We start from the raw sequence: 23707 nt of genomic DNA, 5'->3' as shown, positions 1-23707 counted from the left end.
AGGCTTAAGGGGACAGGGCACACAAAGCCAGCAGGGCAGTGCCCTGCCCCCACATGCCTAGGGCAAAGCAGGTGCTGGGAGGCCCTGGGGCCTATAGGGGCTAGACAGAGCCATCTGTGCTGGGACTTTTGCCCATATATCTGTGCCTCAGTCACTCATCTGTGAAATGGTTCGCCCTCCACTTCCCTCTCAGGGAGCTAGGCTGACACTGTGGCTGCAGGTCGTCAGGACCCTCTGGGGGACGGCCTCCTCAGCCAAGAGGCACAGATCCTGAAAGGCAGTTCTGCCTCTGCCCCACCTAGAGTTGCTTCCCAGCAGAGGGGAGGGAGGTGTCTGGGAGCCCACCACCCAAATGCTGAGCCTGGCTTTGTCCCTAAGCCACACAGCATTTGTTTTAGTTGCAGAGGTGGCTGTGAGTAGATGAGTTAGTTCTTAAGTCCCCCAAAACAGGAAGAGGCACTTTATGGACTGGTATTTATAGAATATTCTCCACCCAAACAGAACCAAAATAAAGCAAAGGAACCCCTGAACATCCACTGTCCTCGTGACCTGAAGCTCTGGCGGCCACACCACCACCGGTAGCCAGGAACAGGGCACCACTGCAACCACTGCCAGAGAGGCTGCAGCAGGGGACTGTTACCTTCTCCAGCTGTGCAGCCGCAGCCCAGGGGCCAGGCAGGAGGCCAGGTTCAAATACCAGCTCTGCCATCCTCAGCCTGGGAGCTGGAGGACAGGAGGCATCCGCCTCCCCTGACCAGGCGAGTTACACAAGACAGGAGTGAAAGCACCATTAACACCACTCTGTATAATACCACCATTTATTACCTCTTTACTGCGGTAAAAAGGTGATTCTATTTCCAGAGACCACACAGCATCACCAAGACATTCCTGGAAGAGAATTCCCTTTGTTCCCATGCCCTTGTGACTAATTTTAAATCTGTTCACCTGAAGAACAGAGGTGGCTTCAGTGGAGGGGAGGGAGGGCTCTCTGCTGAGAAGCGCACTTCCGTTGCTCCTCCAAGCTTTCCTTGGGAGCCGTATCCCGGGACCACAGGCCGAGCAGGTTTGGATCCAGCTTTTGACTTTTCAGAGTCCAAGCACACTAGAGGCCACACACAGTGGCTAGTCCCTGGTGAGCAGGGGTGAGGGCGGGGGGGCAGGGTAGAATCCAGGGGCCTCGGAGACTGACAGGTCTAAGACCTGCTCCACCAGACTGTGTCACTTGGGCACAGTGTGTCCCCTGGGCTTGCTTCTCCTGTGAAAACAGGACAATCTCTTCCCCAGAGGTCAGAGAGCACTTGTGAGGTGGTCTACCTCTGAGCCTGGCTGCCTTGGGCCTGCCCATGGCTGTAAGAGCCGTGCATGCCTCCAGCCCTGGCCCACAGTGGCGGGGTCTCGAAGAACCTCTTCCCTTCCAGAACCACTTTCCACGGCTTCCTCTCACAGGAGCCTGGCCTCACTCAAGACCTGTTCCCTACGTGGAGCCAGCAGCTCATCGTCAGTATTAAAGGTGGCTGATCTCTGTGGCTCCTCACCCTGCAGCCTTCCCAGCTTCAGGACAGAAAAGCACAGCGTAGTCTGTGGACACCAATTTGGGGCCTCCCCGCACTGGAGGGACCTGAAAAGAGGCCACGGCCCCCGCTCGGTCTGGACACATCTGCTCTCCTGCACCCCCATCTCTGGGGAAGCCCACCAGCCCAGCCTACCCTCTTTGGGGGCTCCAGGGCCAGTGCTCCTCTTGGACCAGCTACCTCGGTTCCTTTCCCCCTCACCTGCCCCTTCTGCAGCCATCCCAGACCCCAACATCTCCCTGGTCTTCCTGAGCAGTTACCACTGACAACGGCCCAAGCTGGCCCAGGGAAGGAGCCCAGGGACCGGTGCTGGCTTTGAAGGCATAGATATCAACTGGAATTTACTCTGCAGGTTGAAGAAGAAAGGGGGGACCCACCAGCCAGTGGTGAGGGGGCACTAGGACCAGCCATAAGCCCTTTCAGGGGGAGATGGTGGCGGGAAGGGGTAGCCTTGAGAAAGCAGTGGCTGCTGAGCCTGTGATATGAAGGGTCACAGGAGAACCTCTTCACGTTCTTCCCCACTTGGTGGCTTGTAGGTCAGCCCGGCTCCTGTACTCGAACCCTTTGTTCTGAGAAATGGCGATGGTCCTGGCTGAGGCTGCCTGAGGGAGTGACCTCCAGCTCCCTGTGCAGTGAGTGACAAGGCATATCTAAAGGGTCCACTCTACACTGGCGCTAAGAGGATATCTCTACAGCACTGGGAGCTGGGGGTGAGAGAAGGTGCAGGCTGAGAACTGGGCTCCCACTGGCCCCCACGGCATAGGCGATTGGCGAGGAAAAGCCCATCCTGCTCCAGCGGTGGGCTCCTTGTCCTCATGCAAGGTCCTGCTCGGGCTGCACTCCCCAGCCTGGGCTATGGTGCTGTCATCACACTCTGCTCGCCATGGTCCACGCTCCAGAGGCGGTAAAACTCAGCAAAGTCCACGTAAGGTTCAACGCGGCCATCCTCGCCAGGTGGGAGTGAGTGGACAGGCCGGGAGCGGAAGAGTCCCCCGTCCGAGCTGGAGCTGCTGCTCTGGGTATGCGTGTTGGTGGACTGCAGGGTCAGGGTTGGGCTCTGGCTACAGGGATGACAGGGGACAGAGTCAGTCAGGGCCCTTGGCTTCCAGCCTCCGGACAGAGAGGCCCCTGCCTCAGGCCACAGGCCTCTCTAACAAAGGTGACACAGAGCCAGCCCAATCACATGTTCTTAAGGAGCAGATGAAAAGTCAAATGTGCTTTTCAAGCTCTAGCTATGTGTAGCTACGTAAATGAACTAAAACTAAAATGGGTCACTGCATCTAGTATTCAATACTAGGCATGACTACTGGCTGCTGTACAGGACCTACAACCCTCAGAGCAGCACTGAGCTGGAGGTCATCCATCCCAATATCTCTGGTCCACCCTGATCCAACCCACCGATCACAGGCTGGCAAGCGCTCTTCTCTCAGAAAACCTTCCTTACTCCCTCCCTCTCATCGGTTGAGAAGATGGGTCTCCCATGTTCTCAGAGTTCCCTGGGCACCCACCCTCTGTCACAGGGCATGTCACAGCTGGGAAGTATCTGCTGGCCCACCAGCCTGCAAACTCCCAGCACCGCCCAGCACCCAGAACTGGGACAGCCCACAGTGGGGCCCAACTAATGCTCCAATGCAAAACGGAGGGAAGGGGCTCTTTAGGGGCCCACAGGGAGTTAGGGGGTTCTTCTGCCTGGTCTGGGACCACTGCTATCACGTTCTGCCTTTATGGACACAGCGGCTTCCTCTGGGCAGCCCTGCAGGGGTGGGGAGGCCACCTCAACTGTGCTCGGGATGCCCGACACTCAGCTGCCTGGCAGGCCCCTTCAGCCCTCAGTGGTGGTGGCAGCAGCAGAAGCAGCGTGGGGGAAGGGAGAAGGGAAGGCCCCCCCTTGGCAGAGGGAAACAGTGCCACTCCCTTCCTAATGGCCCTTCCAATTGGCCACTTCCTCTGAGTGGGCTGAGTATGGCATCTCTGTTATTCTGTGCAGGGCTGGAATGTGGAAACCAGATCCTGGTGTCCTGGTGCGGTGGGGAGGTGTGGGGGGCATACATTCCACAGAAGTGAAGGGGGTGGGGTGAACAGCAGACCTGCAGGCAGGTCCACAGTAAGGAATGGGCCTGCCACCCCACCTCAGACTCCAGACCTCCTGCTGCCTCTTCCCCACCTCCCTGCCTTAAACTAGAGAGCTTGCTTCAAAGCTAGATCAGAAATTTTAGTCAGAGCGCACTAGCTCTCACAAGCCAGTACAGGCCAATGTCCCCCAGGCACGGATACCACTGGGGAGGCCACCCCACATCACACACTTCAGGACCAGAAAAGAGGGGACAAGAGGAGAATCTTCCCATTCAATGAAAACGCATACACGGGATCCGCAAGAAAATGTGACCAGCAGGCTGTCAACATCAGGTGCCTGTCCCTCCCGTCAGCCTCAGCCATTCTGCCCCTGGGAACCTGCCCTCCCCTCCCAGGTCCCACTCTAGCAAGCTGCTGGAACCTGCAGTGCTGCCTCTGCTCCCTCTGCATCTAGGAAGGCCTCCCAGGAAGGGAGGTGGGCATCTGAGAGGTACAAGACCCCAGGGCATCTCATCCAAGACCACTCAACTATGGGACCTGGCCACCAGCATCCCTGTTCCAATACCAAGGGCTGTCCCCAGGGTGCAGGCCTGCAAGTGCTGAGGTGGGGTGAGGGCTTACTTGGTGAGAGTGGGAGTGGTTTCGTCCAGGGTGGAAGCACTGTGGGCCCCGTTGACCAGCTGGCCCTGCGAGGGCATGACGAGGGAGAGGGTCACGCTGGTCTTGCTGGTGCTCTGGGCGCTCGAGTAAGGCACGGACACTGGGTACACACGTCCTCCTGCAGCTTTGGAAGGAAGAGAGGGTGGGCCACAGGGAGTGACTGGTGTGATGGGAATAGGGCTGCTCCAGGGCCTGACGGGGGTGGTGTCTGTGGGCTGAGAGGAGAGGGTGGTGACCCGACCTGGCTCCCCAAGCTGCAGGTTGGCCCTCTGCCCCTTAGGACAGAGAAGGAGGATCCAGTGGCAAAGATTTCTAGGCCAGGCAGGGGCTTGCACTTGGCAGCACAGCCCGTGCTCAAAGCAGGAGCAGAACCAAGTGCTAAGCTGCTTGATGAAAGGGTTACTGCCTGGCTTCCCTCAACAACACTTTAATCTGAGGGGATCAGTGTGCTCCTCGTTGAGGCTGGCCCAACAAAAATATGGCTGCAATAACAACAAGCTAGAGAAACTCCAGTAAGCCTGGTGTCTGCGGGAGAACAAACCCATCCGGGCATGTTTGAGCACTCAGGCTTGTGTGAAAAAGAAAGAAGTGCAGGCAGGCCCCAAGCGTCTAGACGCCAGCAACATGGGAAGGAAGTGCAGAAAGAACCGCCGCCTTGCTTCCCCAGCAACTTGGTCCCAGAACCAAGAGTATGACGTAAAGCGCGTTCCTCTTCCCCCAACACGGCCCAGGCACAGCGCCAGGCTCTGGGACCTTCTGTCCACGTGCCTAGGCTCGCTTAAGTCTCTTCCTCCAAGCTTCCCTTTCTGTAAAAGGGGGTGCTATCCTCTTGAGGGTTGTTAATGAGGAATCATTTGGGTCAAGGACCAGGCCCTCAGTCAGTGGAAGCCACTGTTCTTATCACATGGCCTGGTGTCTCTGCAAGTACTTTGCATTCAGGTCATTAGGAGGCAGTCAGGGCAGTTGGTGTTTCCTCATTTCACAGACAAAAAAGAAGAAGCAAATAAAGGCAGCTCAGAGAGCTTGAAAGTCAGAGAGCCTGGATTAAAACTGCTCAAAGCCAGGCCTCCCCACTCTACCTGCTCTGTTTCAGGCAGCGAAGCTCATCGCCTCAGCTACTCTGCTCCCCACCCCTACCCTGACGGCCTCCTTATGTGGCTTCCTATCTGCACTGCACACTCACCTGGGGCTGGGGATGCTGTAGGCTGGCTCATTTCACCCAGCGGGTAGCCAAAGTTCCTCACCAGCAGAGTCATGTCCTCATGCCTTGGGCAGAACTTGGCACGCTCCCCGCCGCTGGCAAAGGTGTCACCATGGATCCGCTTCACCCGGTCCACCACGGCCTGGGCCACTGCATCCAGGGAAGTCTGCTTGGCGAACTCAGTGTCGATCATGGCAGCGATCTCCTGGGAGCGGGCGGGGGAGATCTGGTAAGGGACAAGAGGCCCAGGGACTGTGGGCCATGACTCTGAGCCTCCTCAGGACACTTAGGGTCACTGGTCAAGCAGGTGAAGGACGTCTCCATCAGCCACACCTGCAATCCGAGCTTTTTAAGGTATCTGGGATAATCCTTCTGGAACTTTCTCATTAGAGAAGGTGTGACCTTGTTATCTCTCTTATTGTTGGCCTCCACACCAATAAAATAGGGAAATTATCCACCTCACTGGGTTATTACGAGGACTAAGTAGCTTTAATGGATGTGAGGGCACTCTGGGAACTGCTAAAAAGCCCTGTATAAATTGTGGTCATTAAGCTTTCTTTCCTGGAACAAACTCATTGTAGGCTATGATATGCCAATTTTGCCAGAAAATGGGGACACAGAATGAAGACAGGGTCCTAAGAGAAGTCCACTGTCCAGTATATTTTAGAGCCCAGTAGAAGCCACTGGATAATTCTATCATGAAGCCCAAAGAAAAGAAAGAAAGAAAAATCACACTGATGATAAGATCAAAAACACAAAATCCTCTACATGCTGGATGGCCAGAGTTCCTTGGAGGTAGGGGGGCAGAGGCAGGTAATAGGAAATGACCTGGGGCCAGTCAGGTGGGCTCGGCTCCTCCACTGAACTCCGTGAGCCCCCGGCTCCCTAACTGGGTGTGGCGGCGAGCTGCTGCCCCTCTGTAGTGCAGGGCTACCAGAAGGAATAAGATAAAATGGGTGAACACAGGCATCAGAAGATAGGCAGGCACATGAGTTACGTTCCTACAAGACTCACGGACAGAAGGAGAAACACAATCTGAACTTATATGACCAACCCAATCACCCAGGTCAGGGAAAGGCAGCTTCTCTTCAGTCATCCTTGCAGCGGCTGCTCTAGTGATGACTGTCTGACACGTATGCACTCCCAGGTGCAGGAAAAGTAAGCACTTCCCACCAGCCCGGGACCTAATTTATCACACCTCGCCCTCACCACGATCCCATGAAGGCAGGCGCTATCGTCCCACCTTAGACATCAGGACAAATGGTAAACTATCCGCAGCTGAGAGGAAGGTGAAGGAAGGGTGAGGCGGGACTTGAACGCAGCCGGCACGACTGCCTGGCCAGTGCTCTGTGTGCGAGGCCTCCCCACTTCTGCATTCTCACCCTCGGCCCAGGACCTTTCCCTGACAGGCTCCAGGGCAATGTGTGCCCACAATTCATGCCCACCTCACCCTCTTCCCTTTAGGCTTGGCTCAGGGTCCTGGGGGCTGACAATGCTTCAAGCCCTAACAAGCAAAGTTTTGAATGGGATGGAAGTTTTTGGAGCTGAGCTTTTTCTTCCCCAGCTCTGAACCCAGAAAAGATACCTGGCAATGGCATTTGAGAATCAGAGCTCTGGGGCCCTGAGCACTTTGGAGCTGAGCAGGAGGGCTGGCAAGGTCCCCATGGGAGCATGCCACCCTGCAGGCTGGCAGCTGCTCACTGCTTAGGCCCAACTCACCTGGTTGGCCTGTCCAGGCCCATGGGCTGCCTCCAGGGCCTTGTACAGCCCCTCGGACATCAGCACCAGGAAGCCAGTCACCCCGTCGAGGGGCTGTGCGCAGTGGATTTCAGGCTCCGCAATGATCGGCTTGGACTTGGAGGCGCTGGGGGAAGAGAGAGTAGAGGGGACAGCTGTACTTGGAATGGCCCCCAAGGGACATTTATTCTGCTAAGGGGAAGAATCTACCCCAGAATGTAAAATAAAACACACATCTGACAAGAAGAAAAAGAGAAAAGAGAAACCAGAAAAACAGACCTGTCTTCTGAGTACAGCCACTAAAAACAAGTTCTGAGGGTCAGAAAAGGAGAGGGCGGCTGGGCTCAGGACGGCAAAGGTCAAATGTCCAATCCTGGCTCCACACTGCATCTCCTGTCCCCAAAGCCTGGGCAGTGCCGGGGGAGGTAGACAGCGAGAGGGTGGGGTTCTCTTTTTATAGCCCACACCTCCTGGCCTCCTCCAAAGCAAGTGTCAAGCTGACTCAGACGCACCGACACTCTATCTGCACAGGGTCATTTCTGATGCACTATCAGAGCCAGCAAGTGTCAGAAAGTTCCTGCAGGTGTACGTGCACACAGGCAACTTGGAAGAGCAGAGTCTGGAAACATCCTGAGGGGCCATCAGTAGGGGCCAGTAGTTGAGTGCTGACACAGCCACACACTGGAATCTTAGCAGCTGTTACCAGATCGCCACCAGCCTACACTGTAAGTGGCAGGAATGGAGCAATGGACACCTAATGAAAAAGTGAGCTGCAGAACACTGGAAAGGGTATGCTAGCATTTAGTGGGTGTTTTGAAAAGGGTGCCCGCCCCTGCCCCCACTCCACCAAATACACATGCACACACACAGGAACTTTAGGCAGGGTACACAAGAAACTAGCAGCATCTAGAGAAGGAGTCCTGTCTTGGGGGTAGGAGAAAAACGTACTTGGCACTGTTTGAATTCCTTTAAATCACATATGTACTTTCCAATAAAGAAACAGAACCCTACAAATTAGAAACAAGAGATTACAAACTCAACTGAACAAATCCTGTGAGAGTAAAGGGTTCTAACTCGTGCTTCTAAGACATGACAAGGTCTAGCCTCTGATGATGGGTCTTTGGCATGATTCCTCCATGGCTTTGACTGTGACATTAAATGCCCTACACGTGCATGTATGCGCGTGCGCGCATACACACACAGATGACTATTTTTCCAATCAATGTTAAAGACATGTGCTCAGAGTTCAGGCTGCCTGGGTTCAAGTCCTGCCTCTGCCCACGGCTAGCTCTGTGAACACAGAGGCTACCTAATGTCAACATGTCAGTTTCCTCATATGAAAATACCTTTAGATAGTAACAGTACCTACCTCCTAGGGCCTGAGGGAGGGCTGAATAAGAGAATGTATGTACAGAGCTGTGTACGGGCTGCCACAATAAAGGCTCACAGTTATTATCGTTGTTCACTTGCTGTTATGAGCACTGGATGGCAGCTGGAAGGGAAGTGTCCTTAGAGGGAAATGTTCAACTTGTCTCGCACCTCTGCCCTGGCCCTAGCCACAAACAGCACTGACAACAGGTGTTTGGTCTCTCCCTGCCCACACCAGGCAGCTCAGGCTAAGCTTGGCCTCTGCTGCTAGGTCCTGTGGCACCAGCTGCTGCCCTTGGCGCTGACCTTTTGCCAGCCTAGCTCTACAGGACTCTGACTCTGGCCCCACACCAATGTCTCTGGGAGGAAGGAAGAGTCTCCTTGGGTTCTGAGCTACCTCAACTGCACCTTCTGTCCCTAGAGCCTGGGGTGGATGGGCATAGCTGGGCTGGCCACCTACCTGAGCAGGTCGATGTCAGTGTAGCCATATTTGACCTTGTAGTCCCCAATGCGCCTGGTGCTCTCCTGCCCGCAGATGATCCCGACTTGCTTGATCTTTCCTGCGTCCAAACCTACCAGGCGAAGAACACAACAAGCCAGGCCTTGTTCAGAATGAAGAACAAGAAGAAGGGGACATCACATCCATGAAAAAAGGGGCCCAAGGAACAGGAAATAAAGTTATACCAGCTGCCCTGGAGAGCAGCTGACCCAATGTCCCCCAGTGTCCTCAGTCCTCATAACACCCCCTCACTGGGAGTCCTTCCTCCATGATCCATCAGATCCAGCACCGCCCAGTACAGCTGCCTGGGAAGGGCGGCTTCTGTGGCAGTGGCTGAAATCTCAGGACTCCTCTGGCCTCTCAGTAACAGTGAGCATATGCCAGGTACTCTCGGAAACATTTTACATGCATTAACTCTCTTAATCCTCACCACACCGAGGCAGGTGTTACTATTAGCTCATTACACAGATAGGGAAACTGAGGTACAGAAAACTTGAGTAAGTTCCAAACATCACTAACTAGTTAGCAACAGAGCTGGGATTCAACCCCAGGCAGGCTAGTCCCAGGCCCAGGGGCACAGCCCATCCACTTCACACCTCTCTCTACATGACCACCAGAAGAGGGCAAAGGTGAGCCACCAGGGGTGCCCTCCCACCACTGGCCCCTTGGCCCATGTCCCCACTCACCCAGCTGTGACAGGCGGAAGAGCTCATCCTCATTCTCTGTGGTGTGGTCCACGTTCAGCTGTGTCACCTGTAGCCCGTCCACTGTGGATTTGCATAGAAGTGCGCGGTTTGTACCTGCAGCAGAATGTGAGCAGCTGAGCAAAGACTGAGCATTGGGAGGAAAAGGCCATGTTGAAGAGAGAAAGAGAAAGAGAGAGGAAAGGCAGTCATCGCACACACAGAAATCCTTGAAACAAGCAAAGAAAATAGGCTCAGACCCCCGGGTGAGCAGGAGTCAGGGAGAGTTGACTTTATTAAGGAATTAGGTTAAAGTTTTCCAGTGTCAACCTAGGATGATTATGATTATGGTTTTAATAAGAGACCTTTTGTCTAGGGAGATGTACCGAAATATTTACAGATACCAGGCCACCAGGTGTCTGGTGTCTGCTTCACAACAATGTGGGGACAAAGGGCTGTATATGAAATGAGAGTGGCCGTGAGGAGGGGACTCTTGAGGCTGGGACAGGCACACGAGGGTTCACTAAATGCTAGTCACTCTATTTTTTTTACATTAAAAATTTTTTTCCATAAGGAAATCTTAAGGAAAGGGGGAAGAAGAGAGGGATATTATCAGTGAGATCTCTATAGAGCCCCTATAGTAATCGGTACCCTGGGGGTATACCCCTCTGAGGTTCCCAGATGGCCTCTTCTTTGCCCACAAATCCCACAAAACATCCCTGTGACTCCTCAGCCCCTGGCCCACACCCAGCCCAACTCACCGCCCTCCATGGGATGCCAAGTGGTCTTCCACAAACGACAACCTCTTCCAGAAGAGGAAGCCACTGAGACGATCCAGAGAGGGACACAACTCTCCCAAGGCTACAAGCTAGTTAGGGGCAGGATGGGGACTAGAGCTGGGCCACCTGCATCCCAGCCAGGTACTTCCAACTCCGCCCACTGGGACTGAGATGCTCTTGTAGAGTAACAGGGAAACCCACCCAATGGCCTCAGCAGACCTGGGCTGGAGGTCCCATGTGCCTGGAAAGCAGACTGCCCAAAGAACGCACGGACCCCCAAAGCCGACCTTCTCTCCCAGCCTCCCAGCGCCCCCCCTTCCCCCCCCGGGGCAGACAGATGGCTCACCGACATTGGCGACGTAGAGCTTGTTGTTGAGAAGGACAGCCACAACAGCCATGGCCCCTCCCGAAATCTCCCTCTCCAACACCTTGAGTCTTTCAAGGATCTTCTGATACTGAGGAGGTAGCTGGTGCTGGGGGACACCCTACAAGCCACCACTGGGGGTAAGAGCAGGCTGGGTCCTCAAAGACCTCACCACCACTCCACCCCCCTTAAAGAGCAGGGGCTGGAGGCTGGGCTGGGCTGGGAGCTGTACTTTCAGGTAGGCTTCTTTAGGAAAGCCAGAGATGACCTCACTTGTCCTGGCGGCTCTGAAAGTGCTGGTGGTGATGTGAGTGGGTAGGTGACAAGGCTGTGGAGAGACTCAAGTTGAGGACTGACCTCAAAGGGCCTTTCCTCACACCCTTCATTGCCTGCTCCCTGCTCAGCCTGAGTACAGCTGCCCACAGCAGCCAGGGAGGCCCCTTGGAAAGAACACCCATCACCTATGTCCCCAGTCAGAACTGTCCCCTAACTCATGCTGCTCTGGCCCAATGGTGTCAATGGCTTGGGAGTGACATGGCAGATGAGTCTTTGCTCCTAGCAAAGCCAGCCTTGCTGTGCATCTGCGGGGGAGCAGGTTAGGGAGTTACCTCTGGCAGCTGGGACTGCAGGCTCGCCTTCTCAGCCAAGCCATCATCGATGGACTCCAGGAAGCTCCTCTCCACCACATCAAAGGCCTAGAGGCACAGAGAGGCCAGGGACAGGCGTCAGGGCAATGGCCGGTTCAAAACACCACTTTGGCCCGGCCGGCATGGCTCAGTGTTTGAGCATCGACCTATGATCCAGGAGATCAAGGTTCTATTCCTGGTCAGGGCACATGCCCGGGTTGCGGGCTCAATCCCAAGTGGGGGGCATGTGGGAGGAAGCCAATTAATGACTCTCTCATCATTGATGTTTCTCTCTCTTCCTCTCCCTTCCTCTCTCTGAAATCAATAAAAGACATATTTAAAAACAAAAAACAAAAAACACACCACTTCACCTGATGCTGTAATGCACCTGACTAATAGTGACAAACTGTATTAAGTGCAGGTCATCATGTGGTGGGGGCTTCACACAGCACTGCAGAGTGACCAGAGAGGTTAAGGTTAAAGACGTAGAGGTTAGGAGCATAGGCTCGGAATCAGGCCACCTGGGAGTGAATTCCAGCTCTGCCGCTTGCCAGCTGGCAGCCTCGGTCTCCTCATCTAAGAACAGAGGTAAGTGTTGTTCTGGGTGACTGAGCACTCAGTACCTGGCTCGGAGTATGTCTAGATCAATGACAGCTGGTGTCATCACTACATCCCGCTGGCTCCTGAACACTGGGGGGACCAACTCAGAATTGCTGGCATGGGGCCCTGAGGTTGGGAGGGTGCTGGGCCTCTGGTGCTGAGGCAGGAAAATGGCTGGGAACGCTGTTTTCCAGGAACAGGAATCCATCTTCCTCATCCAAACTAAGTGCCTCCAGATGTGCTTCCAAGAAGAGATGCCAGGAAGAAAACCACCAAGACAGCAGCCAGCAGAAATGCAAAGCTGGCAAAGCAGTACTACACAACCAGAAGCGAGGAGGCGAGGCCCGGGGTGCTGGCAGTAACTAGAGGCTAAGCACCTAAGCAACACCCAAAGGAAAGGGACCATCCTAAATAACTCTAAATCAGCACCCCACTACACCCCTTTGTCCAAGGTTCCATCCCTACTTCCCCATTCCCAGGACTATCTCCTCCAGAGCTAACCCTGCCAGTTGTGGATAAGGACCGCTGCCAGCTGCCTGCCCTTAGAATCCCCGGAACTGGGGAGCTCTGCCACTGGGATAGGCTCCCAAAGCTGGGTCTTCTGCAGGAGAGAAGGAGCAGCAGGGTCTTCAGACCAGCCCTGGCTAACCCCACACTTTATAGTTGCAGTCAGCCGGCCTGAGCACTGTACCTGCAGCAGCACACGCCGCACATCAGCCTCCGTGTGCTCAGTGTTGAGCTGGCCCAGCAGGAGCTCTGCCGACAGGCGCTGGGCCACAAAGTTGGTCACCCGGTTGCCATCATAGCCGTTGAAGACCCCATACAGGAAGCAGTTGTTCTCACTCCTGACAGAGAGAGAGGGGCAGGGGGCGGCGTGAGGCCAGGGGCTCACAGAAGAATGATGCCAGTTCCCAAGTGGAAAGGGAAGAGGGAGAAAAATTGGGGGAGACCAAAGATACAGCAGCTGTGGCTTCAAGTGCCCACCTGAGTCCCCCACTTTGACCATCATTTTACTCTGGCCATGACCTTCGAGGATGCTCCCCGCCCCATCGTTGCAAGCCCAAGACTGGTCTGAGGTCTAGCTTAGGAAGGGACAGCAGTAGTTACCACCTCCCACGGGCCACATCTCACTGGCAAGCCTCACGCAAGACAGTTGCAAAACTGCTGCTTTTTCTTGCTTGCGAACCTACTTCCAATGCCCAGGAGAGCACTCCTGACACTCGCACCTGAACTTGAGCCAGTTGTCCTCCGGTGGGTGGCTCTCAATGCCTTTGCCATCAGCAGAGTAGCTTCGGTTGGAGGCTGAGCCCACCCCAGAGAGGTGGCAGAGGGGCAGGTCGTCTGTCCAGCTTGGCTGCTGCTCCTGGGAAGGACACCAGGAAATTATGAAGTGTTACCTTCTCCTCCAGGGCAGACCCCACTTCACCTTTTCTTTCCCAACAAAAACCCAGCAGGCCCAGAACCCCACACAGAGGGTTCTACTTCCTTCTGGAAATGAACTTGGATGAATAGACATCTACAGAGGGTTGGCATTTTTTTATGGCTAGTCCACAAAACTGTTCCTTGAAAAAGACCCGAGTTCCCAAATGCAAGGCTCAGCAGTGGGTTCCAGGCGTGAGCTATGCTACAAAACATGAATGAGACACACACACAATGAAGCAAACTCCTGGTAGAAAACTCTTTGGTGGCTCCTCACCTCTCACTGCAATGGCTCTGACTCCAGTCCCCTGGGTACTGGTTAAAACTACAGATTTCCAGGCCCCACTCCCGGAATGTCTGCTCCTGGTGGGACCCCCGGTATCTGCATTATAGGCAGCTCCTCCCAGGTGACTCTTGAGAAACTGACAAGTTGGCCTTAGTGACAGTCCCTATCCCTGGCACTGGGGCCTCCACTGCCTGGTCCCCGCTCCACTGTGTTCTCTCCCATCGCTCCCTGCCACACTTCTTCACCTGTACCAAATGTTTACAGTGCCCTGTCCACACACCACTCTTTCCCTCCACATGTGACATCCTCCTTGTCCTTGTCTAGCAACTCTCCATATCCTTTGGGACACTGGCACAGGAATCGCCACCTCCAGGAAGTCTTCCTTCAGAAAGACCCTCCCAGGCTTGGTTGAAAGCCCTCTTTTGTATTCCTACTACCTCTGTATACCTCACTCCTGCCCATCTGCGCCTGACTCCCATTTACCCCAAGGATGTCAAACCAGGCTGCTTAGTATAATCACGACATGGCTTTAAACACACACACACACACACACACACACACACACACACACACACGTCCGTCCGTCCGTCCTGGCCACACACACACACACACACACACACACACACACGTCCGTCCTGCCCCCCCCCCCCCACACACACGTCCGTCCGTCCTGGCCCCCCCCCCCCCCCCACACACACACGTCCCTCCGTCCGTCCCTCCGTCCGTCCGTCCTGGCCCCAGCCCAAATATAGATTTTGAATTTCCTAAATCTCCTTAGGGTACATTCTGAGCACCTGTGTTTTTTTAAGCCCCAAAACGACTCCGATTCTGATGCAAGGCCCCAGCACAATCCCCTGCAGCAGTGAAAGCCTCCCCACACTGCCCCCCCCCCCCCCCCCCCCCCCCCCCCCCCCCCGAACCGTGCCTGGTTCCTAAGGGCATTCCCAGGACCACAGTGTTGAACTGGAGCTGACAAAAACAAATGGGAGGATCCAAGTTCAACTGCAAGGAGAATAAAAGCTGGATTGAAAGCTTCACTGAAAATTTAAATAAGCACGAGCACTGCACATTTACAAGTTAGCAGTAAACCTTCAAAGGATGTGGGAACTACTTCAATAGGCTTTTGCAATCAGATGTTTAAAAAGCCAGTGCTTGGCTTTTGTGGCAAATTTCACCTTCTGTTTTACATATTGATGGGGAATGACTTTATGGCTTTCTCTTTTTCCCTCATTTTAATTGCTTTAATGCTGCATTTATTCCAGCACTTCAATTCTGTGCTCTGCACCCTGGAGCGACTTCTGTAGGGTTGTGGGAGTTTGCTTTTATTTTTAAACTAACATATAATAAAGTGGACATTTTTAGGTGTGCAGGTCTATGAATTTTAGCATGTGTAGAGATTTGTGTAACTACCACCGCAATCAAGATACAGAACAGCATCATCCCAAACTCTCCCTGGTTTTGCTCCTTTGTAGTCACGTCCTCCCCAGACCTTCAGCAACCACTGACCTTTGCTCCGTTACTACACTGTGTTTACAAGAATGGAATAAATGAATTAAGCAGCACATAACCTTTTTCTTTTTATTGGGATAAAACACACATAACATAAAATTTACCATTTTAAGTGTACAGTTCTGTGGCATTAAATACATTCACATGCTGTGCAACCATCACCACCACCCATCCCCATAAGTTTTTCCCTCATCCCAAACTGAAACTCTATACGCACTAAACACTAACTCCCCATCTCCCCCCTCCTCCCACCCCAACCCGACAACTACTTATTCTCTAGGTCAGAAGTGGGAAACCGTTTTTCTGCCAAGGGCCATCTGAATATTTATAACATAACGTCATTCGTGGGCCATATAAAATTACCAACTTAAAAATTAGCCTGCTATATTTGGTCAAACATTTAATTAACTCACCCCTAATGTGGTGGCTGGAACTGCTTCTCTTTGGTGAGACCTTGGCAGGGCCAGGCCAAATGATTTCACAGGCCGTATACAGCTCGCAGGCTGGACGTTCCCCACCCCTGCTCTAGGTCTTTAAGTACATAACCTTTTGAGACTGGCTTCTTCCACGCAGCTTTATGCCTTTGAGATTCATCCAAGGTGTCACCTGCATGAACAGTTTGTCCATTTTTATTGCAGAGCAGTATTCCATCAGATCAGGGTAGCATACTTAATCCACTCATGGACACCTGGGCTGTTTCCAGTTTTTAGCAATTATGAAGAGAGCTGCTATCAAGATTCATGGGCAGGTTTTTGTGTGAGCAGTTTTTCATTTCTCTAGGGTATATGGAGGAGACTGCTGCTTCACTTTATCAGAAACTTCCAAACTGTTTTGAGTGGTGTACCAATTGCATTCCCACCAGTAATGCAAGAATTCCAGCCTGGCCGGGCGTGGCTCAGTGGTTGAGCATTGCCCTAGGATCCAGGCGACCAGGGTTGGATTCCCAGTCAGGGTACATGCCCAGTTGCGGGCTTGATCAATGACTCTCTCATCATTGATGTTTCTTTCTCTCTCTTTTCCTTTCTCTGAAATCAATAAAGATATATTTTAAAAAAAGAAAAAAAAGAATTCCAGCTGCTCCACATCCTCACCACCACACGGTCTTCTTTTGTTTTATTTAATTCAGACACTGTTAAGAGGTATGTGGTATCTCATTGTGGCTTTAATTTGCACTTTCCTAATGGCTAATGACAATGTGGAGCATGCTTTCATGTACTTACTTGCTAAATCTTATGTCCATTTTTAAACTGGGCTGTTTGTTTTCTTAACTGTTGAGTTTTGAGAGTTCTTTATATACTTTGGATAAAAGTCCTTGGTTGGATATGTGATTGGCAAATATTATCTCCAGTATGTAGCTTGTCATTTCATTCACTTAACAGTGTCTTTTGCAGAGCAGGAGCTTTTAGTTTTGATGAAGTTCATTTTATCACTTTTCTTCTTTCATCGTTCATGCTTTTGGTGCCATGTCTCCGAACTCTTTGCCCAGTTGCGAGTCACAGAGATCTTCTCCTATGTTTTCTACTAAATAGTTTTACATTTAGACCTGTGATCCATTTTGAGTTAATTTCTGTATAAAGGAGGTTTATGTCAATGAGTTATTTTTTTGCATATGGATGTCCAATTGTTCCAACACTGCTTGTTGAAAATACTATCCTTTCTCCATTAAATTACCTTTGTACCTTGGGCAAAAATTAACACTCTTAAAATGAATTTCACCCTTTGACAGATTAACAATCTCACTCAGCTGTCTATCTTGTACAGATAAGTTTTTCTATACAGTATTTCAAAGGATTTCTAAAAAACTATGACCAGAACAAAAGGTGTGGAAGGCTAACCCTGGCAGGTGTCCACACCAAACACAGGATGAAAGTAACATTTCAACTAAAGGTTTGCTCTATTTGAAAAGCCAGATGTATTTTGGGGCCTCAAATGAAGAGGCTACACTAGAGGTGCAGTCACAGAAATAAGCATACGCTTTAAAACAAACCAATTGTTAGCATAGATGAACCTTGCCTGCTGCAGATTCTGACCTGGACCCCTGTTCTCTCTGTTAACAAAAAAGAGAGATTAGCAAGAATCAGGCAGGTGTTAAGGACATAGTAGGAGCAAACCAAGTCTTTCTCTTGATGTATCATCAGTTTGAAAGAGAACTGAAAAGTAAATAACCTTCTCAATATGTAACGATGAGTTTTATACCGGCACACACCAAACTACCTCAATGTATGTGTCCCAGACTCTGGGAAAATACCGCCAAAGGCCACAGGACCCTTTCCTGAGAAATCCATCCCTGTGGCCTTATCATGCCTATTGGTTACCCCACTCACTGGCCCTTAACAATTTGGCTTTGTGGCAACTCTCATGCTACAGCCTGAGCCTGGTATTGCTGATTAGCTACCTTATTTCACTGATTCAAATACATATATTTTCAACATTTTAATATCTCTGAAGTTGGTGGTACAGTTATTTAGCAGCGTGTTTTCTTTCTCAGCAGTATGTAAAATTATGACGTGTCCTCACAATTAATGGCATCTTAAATCCAATGACATATGAGCAACTCAGACACTTATAAGCACTCCTTCAGTGGAAGGCCCTGCCTAGAATGCAGTCCCCCCAGCACCCCAAACATTCAATAACACTGGCCAGAGAATTACAGGAGGTTCTACCCATGTGGGAGTGGGAAATCAGTGGTTCTCCCTGATTTCAGCAGTGGCCCGGATGTCACTCTCACACTGCTGGGGCCGGGTGGGTTGTGACCGTGTTCTCCCATTTCTTTCCACCTCCACAGGGATTTTCCAAACCAAGCAGCCATGGCTGATTCTATTACAACACACCAGACTCCCAAGTCTCTTGCTTCCTTCCTCCATATTTCTGAACAATTTTCAGAAAGGTCATGGATTTTCTATTCGCACAAACCACCCACCTCTCCACCCCAGCACACACTGATGCATACTTTCTCCCACACCCCAAATGCCAGGCCCGCCAGCACCAGCAGCAAGTGGCGCTGCTACACCCAGCACGTGAGTCCACTGGGAAGCTGAGAAGGGGGTGTCTCACGCTCACAGAGCAGAGTAAACGCATACAACAAGGAGCACGGGCCACTTTAACACTTTAGCACTTACAAATTAATCCCTCACAAGAAATTTAACAGAAAGTATGGTAAGAAAGAATGTTGTTTCAAAAAGCCTAATTTTAACTTGATTGTATGAAGGAGTTTCCGAGATTCATATTTTGGTATGAAAAGTTTCTACAGTGATCCAACTATATTTAACCTCTTAAGGGTGTTATAAACACCTTGGATAAATATATGTATAAATTAGCTCCTCATATACAAATGTGAGCACATCACATAAAAATAGTCCATTACAGCCCTGGCCAGGTAGCTCAGTTGGTTAGAGCATCATCCCGATACGCCAAGGTTTTGGGTTTGATCCCAGTCAGGGATCAACCAGTGATGCAAAAATAAGTGGAACAACAAGTCAAAGGTTTTTTCCTCTTTCTCAAATAAATTTAAAAAAAAAAGTCCATTACAATCCCCACAGAGACTCATCTCAAACTCTTGGGCAGCAGAAGTGGACAAAGCACAGTTCCAAGTTCAGGTCACAGCTTGAATATCAAATTATAGTATGAAAAGACCAAGTGTTTTTGTGGTGAAAGCACGCAAATTCCTTAGAGGCTAAAAGGAAGCTCAGAAAGGGAGGATGATGCCCCAGGAAGATGGCTGGGGGGGGGGGGGGGGGGCAGCAGTTCTTTCTCTCCAAAAAGCCTAAATACCCGATGTCTGTTGCCATCATTCTTTCTGAATGATCCCCTTTTCCTTTCCTACTTCTCTGGGATCAGCTCCCCTCTAACACCCCCATCTCTCTCACCAGGGTTTTCATCAAAGGTTCTCTATGTCTTCATCACAAATCTAGTCCTAATACACTCTTAAAGGGACTACTAAAAATGGTGGAGCACTTACTATGCGCTACAGCAGGTGGACCACATTCCGCCAGCGTATGAGATGGCTGTAGGTGAAGGCCTAATGAAGGTTTTATTTTAATGGGTACACACTTATTTTAATGTACATTAGAAAATCATAGCTAGCACTTATGATTGTATGGATATAACTGCTCAGGACATGTCTAAATTTTAAAAATTTGATTTCAAGTTGATTTTTTTATAATTTATAACAGTACAGGCAAAATCACAGTCCTCATTCTCCCTGCCCCCAATGCACTCCTGGATTCCGCACCTCAGTAAAGGGCACTGCTGTTGCTCTAACCAAAACCTTGTAGCCCTTTTTGACTGTTGTTCCTGTCATGTACCCCACATCCACTCTGTCAGCAAATCTTATCAGCCCTTCCTCCAGAACCCAGTACTTCTCACCACTCCTCTGCCTTCACTCTGGCCAAGCCTCTGTCATCTCACATCTGGACAACTGAGTACCACTCAGCAGGTCCCAGGCTTCTCCTCTTGCCGCCCAAGTGCTTCTCAATGAAGGGCTTTCTCCAATCACAAATCAGATCACATCATGACCCTACATAAAACCAGACAAGAGTTTCATATCACACTTAGAACAGAATCCAAAGTTCATCTGAGGATCCACAAGTTTCCCTTGAACCTCAGCTACTACCCTCCCCAACATATTCCATTCCAGCCACACTGGCCTCCTTGCTGCTCCCCAAGGAGTGTCTGTTTCCTTGGACAGGAATACTCCCTCCCATATGCCCCACTTCATCTCATCAAATATTGAGAGGTCCTCCCCTACCAGTTGGTATGAAACGGCCCCTCCACTATTCTGTGTGAATCCAGACTATTCCTCCTCACAGCATCCCCTGATGTTATGTTACAGATATTATTATATCATATATAATATGTATTTGTTCACTGTTTAATGTCTCCCTTCCTAGAACATAAGCTTCATGGAGGCAGTGTCCCCTGCACCTCCATGGTACCTGCCACATAGTGACATTTAAGGCAATGAACAGCAGGCACTCAAGGCAGAACTGAAGGTGGACCTTCACAGACGCAGTGACCATGCCAGGCTAGAAGTATAACATGGTAACTCATTTAATACTAACAACACGTCTGGAAACCCTCTTGGCTGGGGAAACCAAGGTTCAGGAATTTTAAGTGACTTGCCCAAGGCCATACAAGATTCATACTCTGTTTTATCAGGCAGCTAGATTCTTCTGTATACATCAAGTTATCTTCAAAAGCTCTTCTTTTGCCCTAGCCAATTTTGCTAAGTGCTTTGAGCGTCAGCCCATGGACTGAAGGGTCCCAGGTTCTTTTCCAGCCAAGGGCAAGCACCTTGGTTGCAGGCTCCATCCTAGCCCTGGTTGGGGTGAGTGCAGGAGGCAACCAATCGATGTGTCTCTCTCACATTGATGTTTTCTCTCTCTCTCTCTCTCCCTCTCTCTCTCTCTCTGTCCCCCTACTACTTTCTGAAAAGCAATGGAAAAAATACCCTCAGGTGAGAATTAAAAAAATAAATCAATTAATTTAAAAAAAAAAAAGCTCTTTTCTTCAAAAGACCTTTGAAGGTACCACACTGCCTGGGGAAGAAAGGAGAAACTCCTTGGAATGTCATTCCTCTAAGTACTCTGCCATCTGGCCCTAGTGCACCCTTCCAGCACCATGTTAGCAATTCCCTAGCCCTTCCTGCAAGCCTCCACTGGCCCGCTCAAATGAGGCCACCCACAGCCCCTCAACACATTGACACTGGAATAACTTACACATTGTGTTAGTTGTACATGCCCCTTCTCTCAAGCTGGTGTGCAAATGTAGTGAGGGTGGGCAAATGTCTTATTTATCTTCATATCCCCAGGCCCAGACTAGCAACCCTCACAGCCATCTGCTGAGTGATGGTGTTTGAGCTGCCCTCACCAACTCAGGACAGTGGAGGGCAGGACAGCAAACCCTACACACTCAGACATCCTGTGAGCAGAAATGTCTTGTTCATCATTAGGGTGGGAGGGGGCTTGTGTAGACATATCTGGCATCCCTTTGCCTTTCATCAGGATGCTATGTGCTTAAAGCTAACTGTCCTATCTTTCAAAGATTCCACCACCACCCAGGAACACCTACTGGTGGCTAATAAAGCTCACCTTCTGTCTAACCTCAGTCCCTTGGGCCCCATAGAGGGAAGGGAAGCTGGCAGCCAGTGCCCGCAGCAAGCCAAGTCAGCCTACAGTGGTTATCACTTTCAGCATTAGCTGCCATCCAGCCAGTGTTTCTGGGATGTTTATTACAATGGGGACATTTACACTGTCCTCTGGGAGCTTACAAAGCAGAGGGCCAGGTCTACCTAACTCAATGTCAGGGCTGACCTGCCAAGTAGTAGTAACAAAAAGGGGGTCAGTCAAAGGTGTGGAGAGGAAGATATCTACACTCCTCCCCAGCCAGCCACCCACTCACATTGGGAGCTGCTGTCCTGGAAGTGGAATTTCAGAGTCTACTCCAGGGGTAGGGAACCTTTTTTCTGCCAAGGGCCATTTGAATATTTATAACATAACATCATTCGTGGGCCACACAAAATTATTGAGTTAAAAATTAGCCTGCTAGTCTGGCCGGCGTGGCTCAGCGGTTGAGCATCGGCCTATGATTCAGGAGATGGAGGTTCGATTCCTGGTCAGGGCACATGCCCGAGTTGCAGGCTTGATCCCAAGTGGGGGGCATGCAGGAGGCAGCCGATCAATGACTCTCTCATCATTGATGTTTCTCTCTCTCTCTCTTCCTATCTCTGAAATAATAAAGATATATATATATTTTAAAATTAGCCTGCTATATTTGGTCAAACATTTAATTAACTCACCCAGAATGTAATGGCTGGAACTGCTTCTCTTTGATGAGGCCTTGGCAGGGCCAGATCAAATGATTTCCTGGCAGTATCCAGACGTTCCCCACCCATGGTCTACACAAAGCCTGTCATTAATATGCAGCAGTAAAGGTCACCCCCCACCCTCACACCCAGCCTGCAACACAGACACTCCAATTCTGATGCTTCAAGACCCTTAGGGGCAGGAGGGCCAATTGTGAGCACTGGACCCAGCTACAAATGCTTTACTCATTATTTTTTACAAATATTTATCAAATGCCTGGCACCTAGTGGTGGAAGGTAGCGGTGACACTATTCATTGCAAATCACAAGTCCCTGTCTTCAAAGAGTTCATTTTCCAGTACAGGAGGCACACAAGTCCACAGGCAATTACAACAGACTGCTATGGCTGGGAAGGACCCAAGGGAGAGGCACCCTGGCTGGGCAGGTGAAAATAGGCCCAAGGTGCCAACATGTGTGTGCATCGATATGCACAGGTGTCAGGAGGATGCAGGGGCTGGAAGACTCCAGCAACAAACCCATGAGGGTCCAGACTGCAGGTAGGGATGAGTCTCAAGAGAATCCTCCCACTGCCTGCTCTCACCTTATAGCTAAGGAAACTGAGGCCGATTGAGGCATAGTGAGTTACAACCAGGACCAGAGCCCCGGATGCCCGACTGCAGTCATTCCCCTGGTATAGGTTAGAGGCTAAGAGGAACGACTGCCTGATTTTAACTCTGTCTCTGCCACTCACCAGCTGTGTGGCCTTGGGCCTCTCTGTGCCTCAGTTTCCTCATTTGTAAAACAGGAAAAATCACAGTACCTATCTCATGGGGCTGTCATGAAAATTAAACTTACAAATGTAAAGCAACTGGCGCAAAGCCTGGGATGTAGTAAGCGGTACACCAATGGCTACTGCTGCTCTGATTATCATCACCCCGCGAATGCTCAGTGCCAGGGGTGGGCTCACCGCCCCGGCTCTCCCCGCCGCCGCGCGCCGCATTCCCTTCCGGCTCTAGAACCCGTCCACTCTCGACGTGCCCCAGGCGCCCGGCAATCCGGGGCCTGGAATCCGAGTGCCCGGCGGCCGGCGGCAGGTCCTGGTGATGGGGCGGGCCTGCCCCGGGAGGGGAGGGCGGCGGTCACACCCCGTCAGGGAGAGGTAGGGCCCAAGGCGAGGAGAGAGCCGCGCCTGCACCAGACAGTCCCCCCACAACCCCCCGGACTCCCAACCCCCGGCCCGGAGAGCGGGTTGGTTCCTCACACTCTGCAGTAGGCTTCTCCTCTGCGCCGCCATCTTGGAGGGACCCGCGGGCGCTCCCTCCTCCCGCAGAGCAGGCGAGAAGGGCGGCTAGAGCGGCCTGAAGCCGGCCGGGAGGACCGCGCTGCCAGGGAGCATGCGCCCAGTGCCAGTGCTCCGCCGCAGGGGGCGCGGCCGTAGCAGAGCGTGTGCGCAGGCGCGCGCTTCCACCTGACCGCTACCAGGGTTCCTCACGCGGCTGCTCCTCGCCCATAGGCATTTGCACAGTTTCC

At 51.6% G+C, this 23707-nt stretch overlaps 1 protein-coding gene across 2 annotated transcripts; it reads right to left on the bottom strand.

Moving 5' to 3' along the window:
- Positions 1-802: 802 nt before the first annotated feature.
- Positions 803-23479, bottom strand: TAB1 (TGF-beta activated kinase 1 (MAP3K7) binding protein 1). 2 transcript variants are annotated; one of them, XM_016205293.2, is made up of 11 exons: positions 23439-23479; positions 13388-13524; positions 12853-13006; positions 11544-11630; positions 10918-11056; positions 9796-9909; positions 9071-9182; positions 7225-7369; positions 5488-5710; positions 4266-4428; positions 803-2632 (listed from the first exon to the last, which is right to left on the bottom strand). In XM_016205293.2, the coding sequence occupies exons 1-11, from the start codon at positions 23469-23471 to the stop codon at positions 2425-2427; spliced, it is 1515 nt and encodes a 504-aa protein (XP_016060779.1). In that variant the 5' UTR covers positions 23472-23479; the 3' UTR covers positions 803-2424. The 2 variants fall into 2 exon arrangements, with proteins under 2 accessions (XP_016060779.1, XP_016060780.1); XM_016205294.2 differs by having other exon boundaries at positions 4266-4422.
- Positions 23480-23707: the final 228 nt, after the last annotated feature.

The sequence above is a fragment of the Miniopterus natalensis genome, chromosome 2 (assembly GCF_054644295.1).
Source record: "Miniopterus natalensis isolate mMinNat1 chromosome 2, mMinNat1.hap1, whole genome shotgun sequence".
Classification (NCBI taxonomy): Eukaryota; Metazoa; Chordata; class Mammalia; order Chiroptera; family Miniopteridae; genus Miniopterus; species Miniopterus natalensis.
This window is presented reverse-complemented; position numbering and strand designations above follow the sequence as displayed.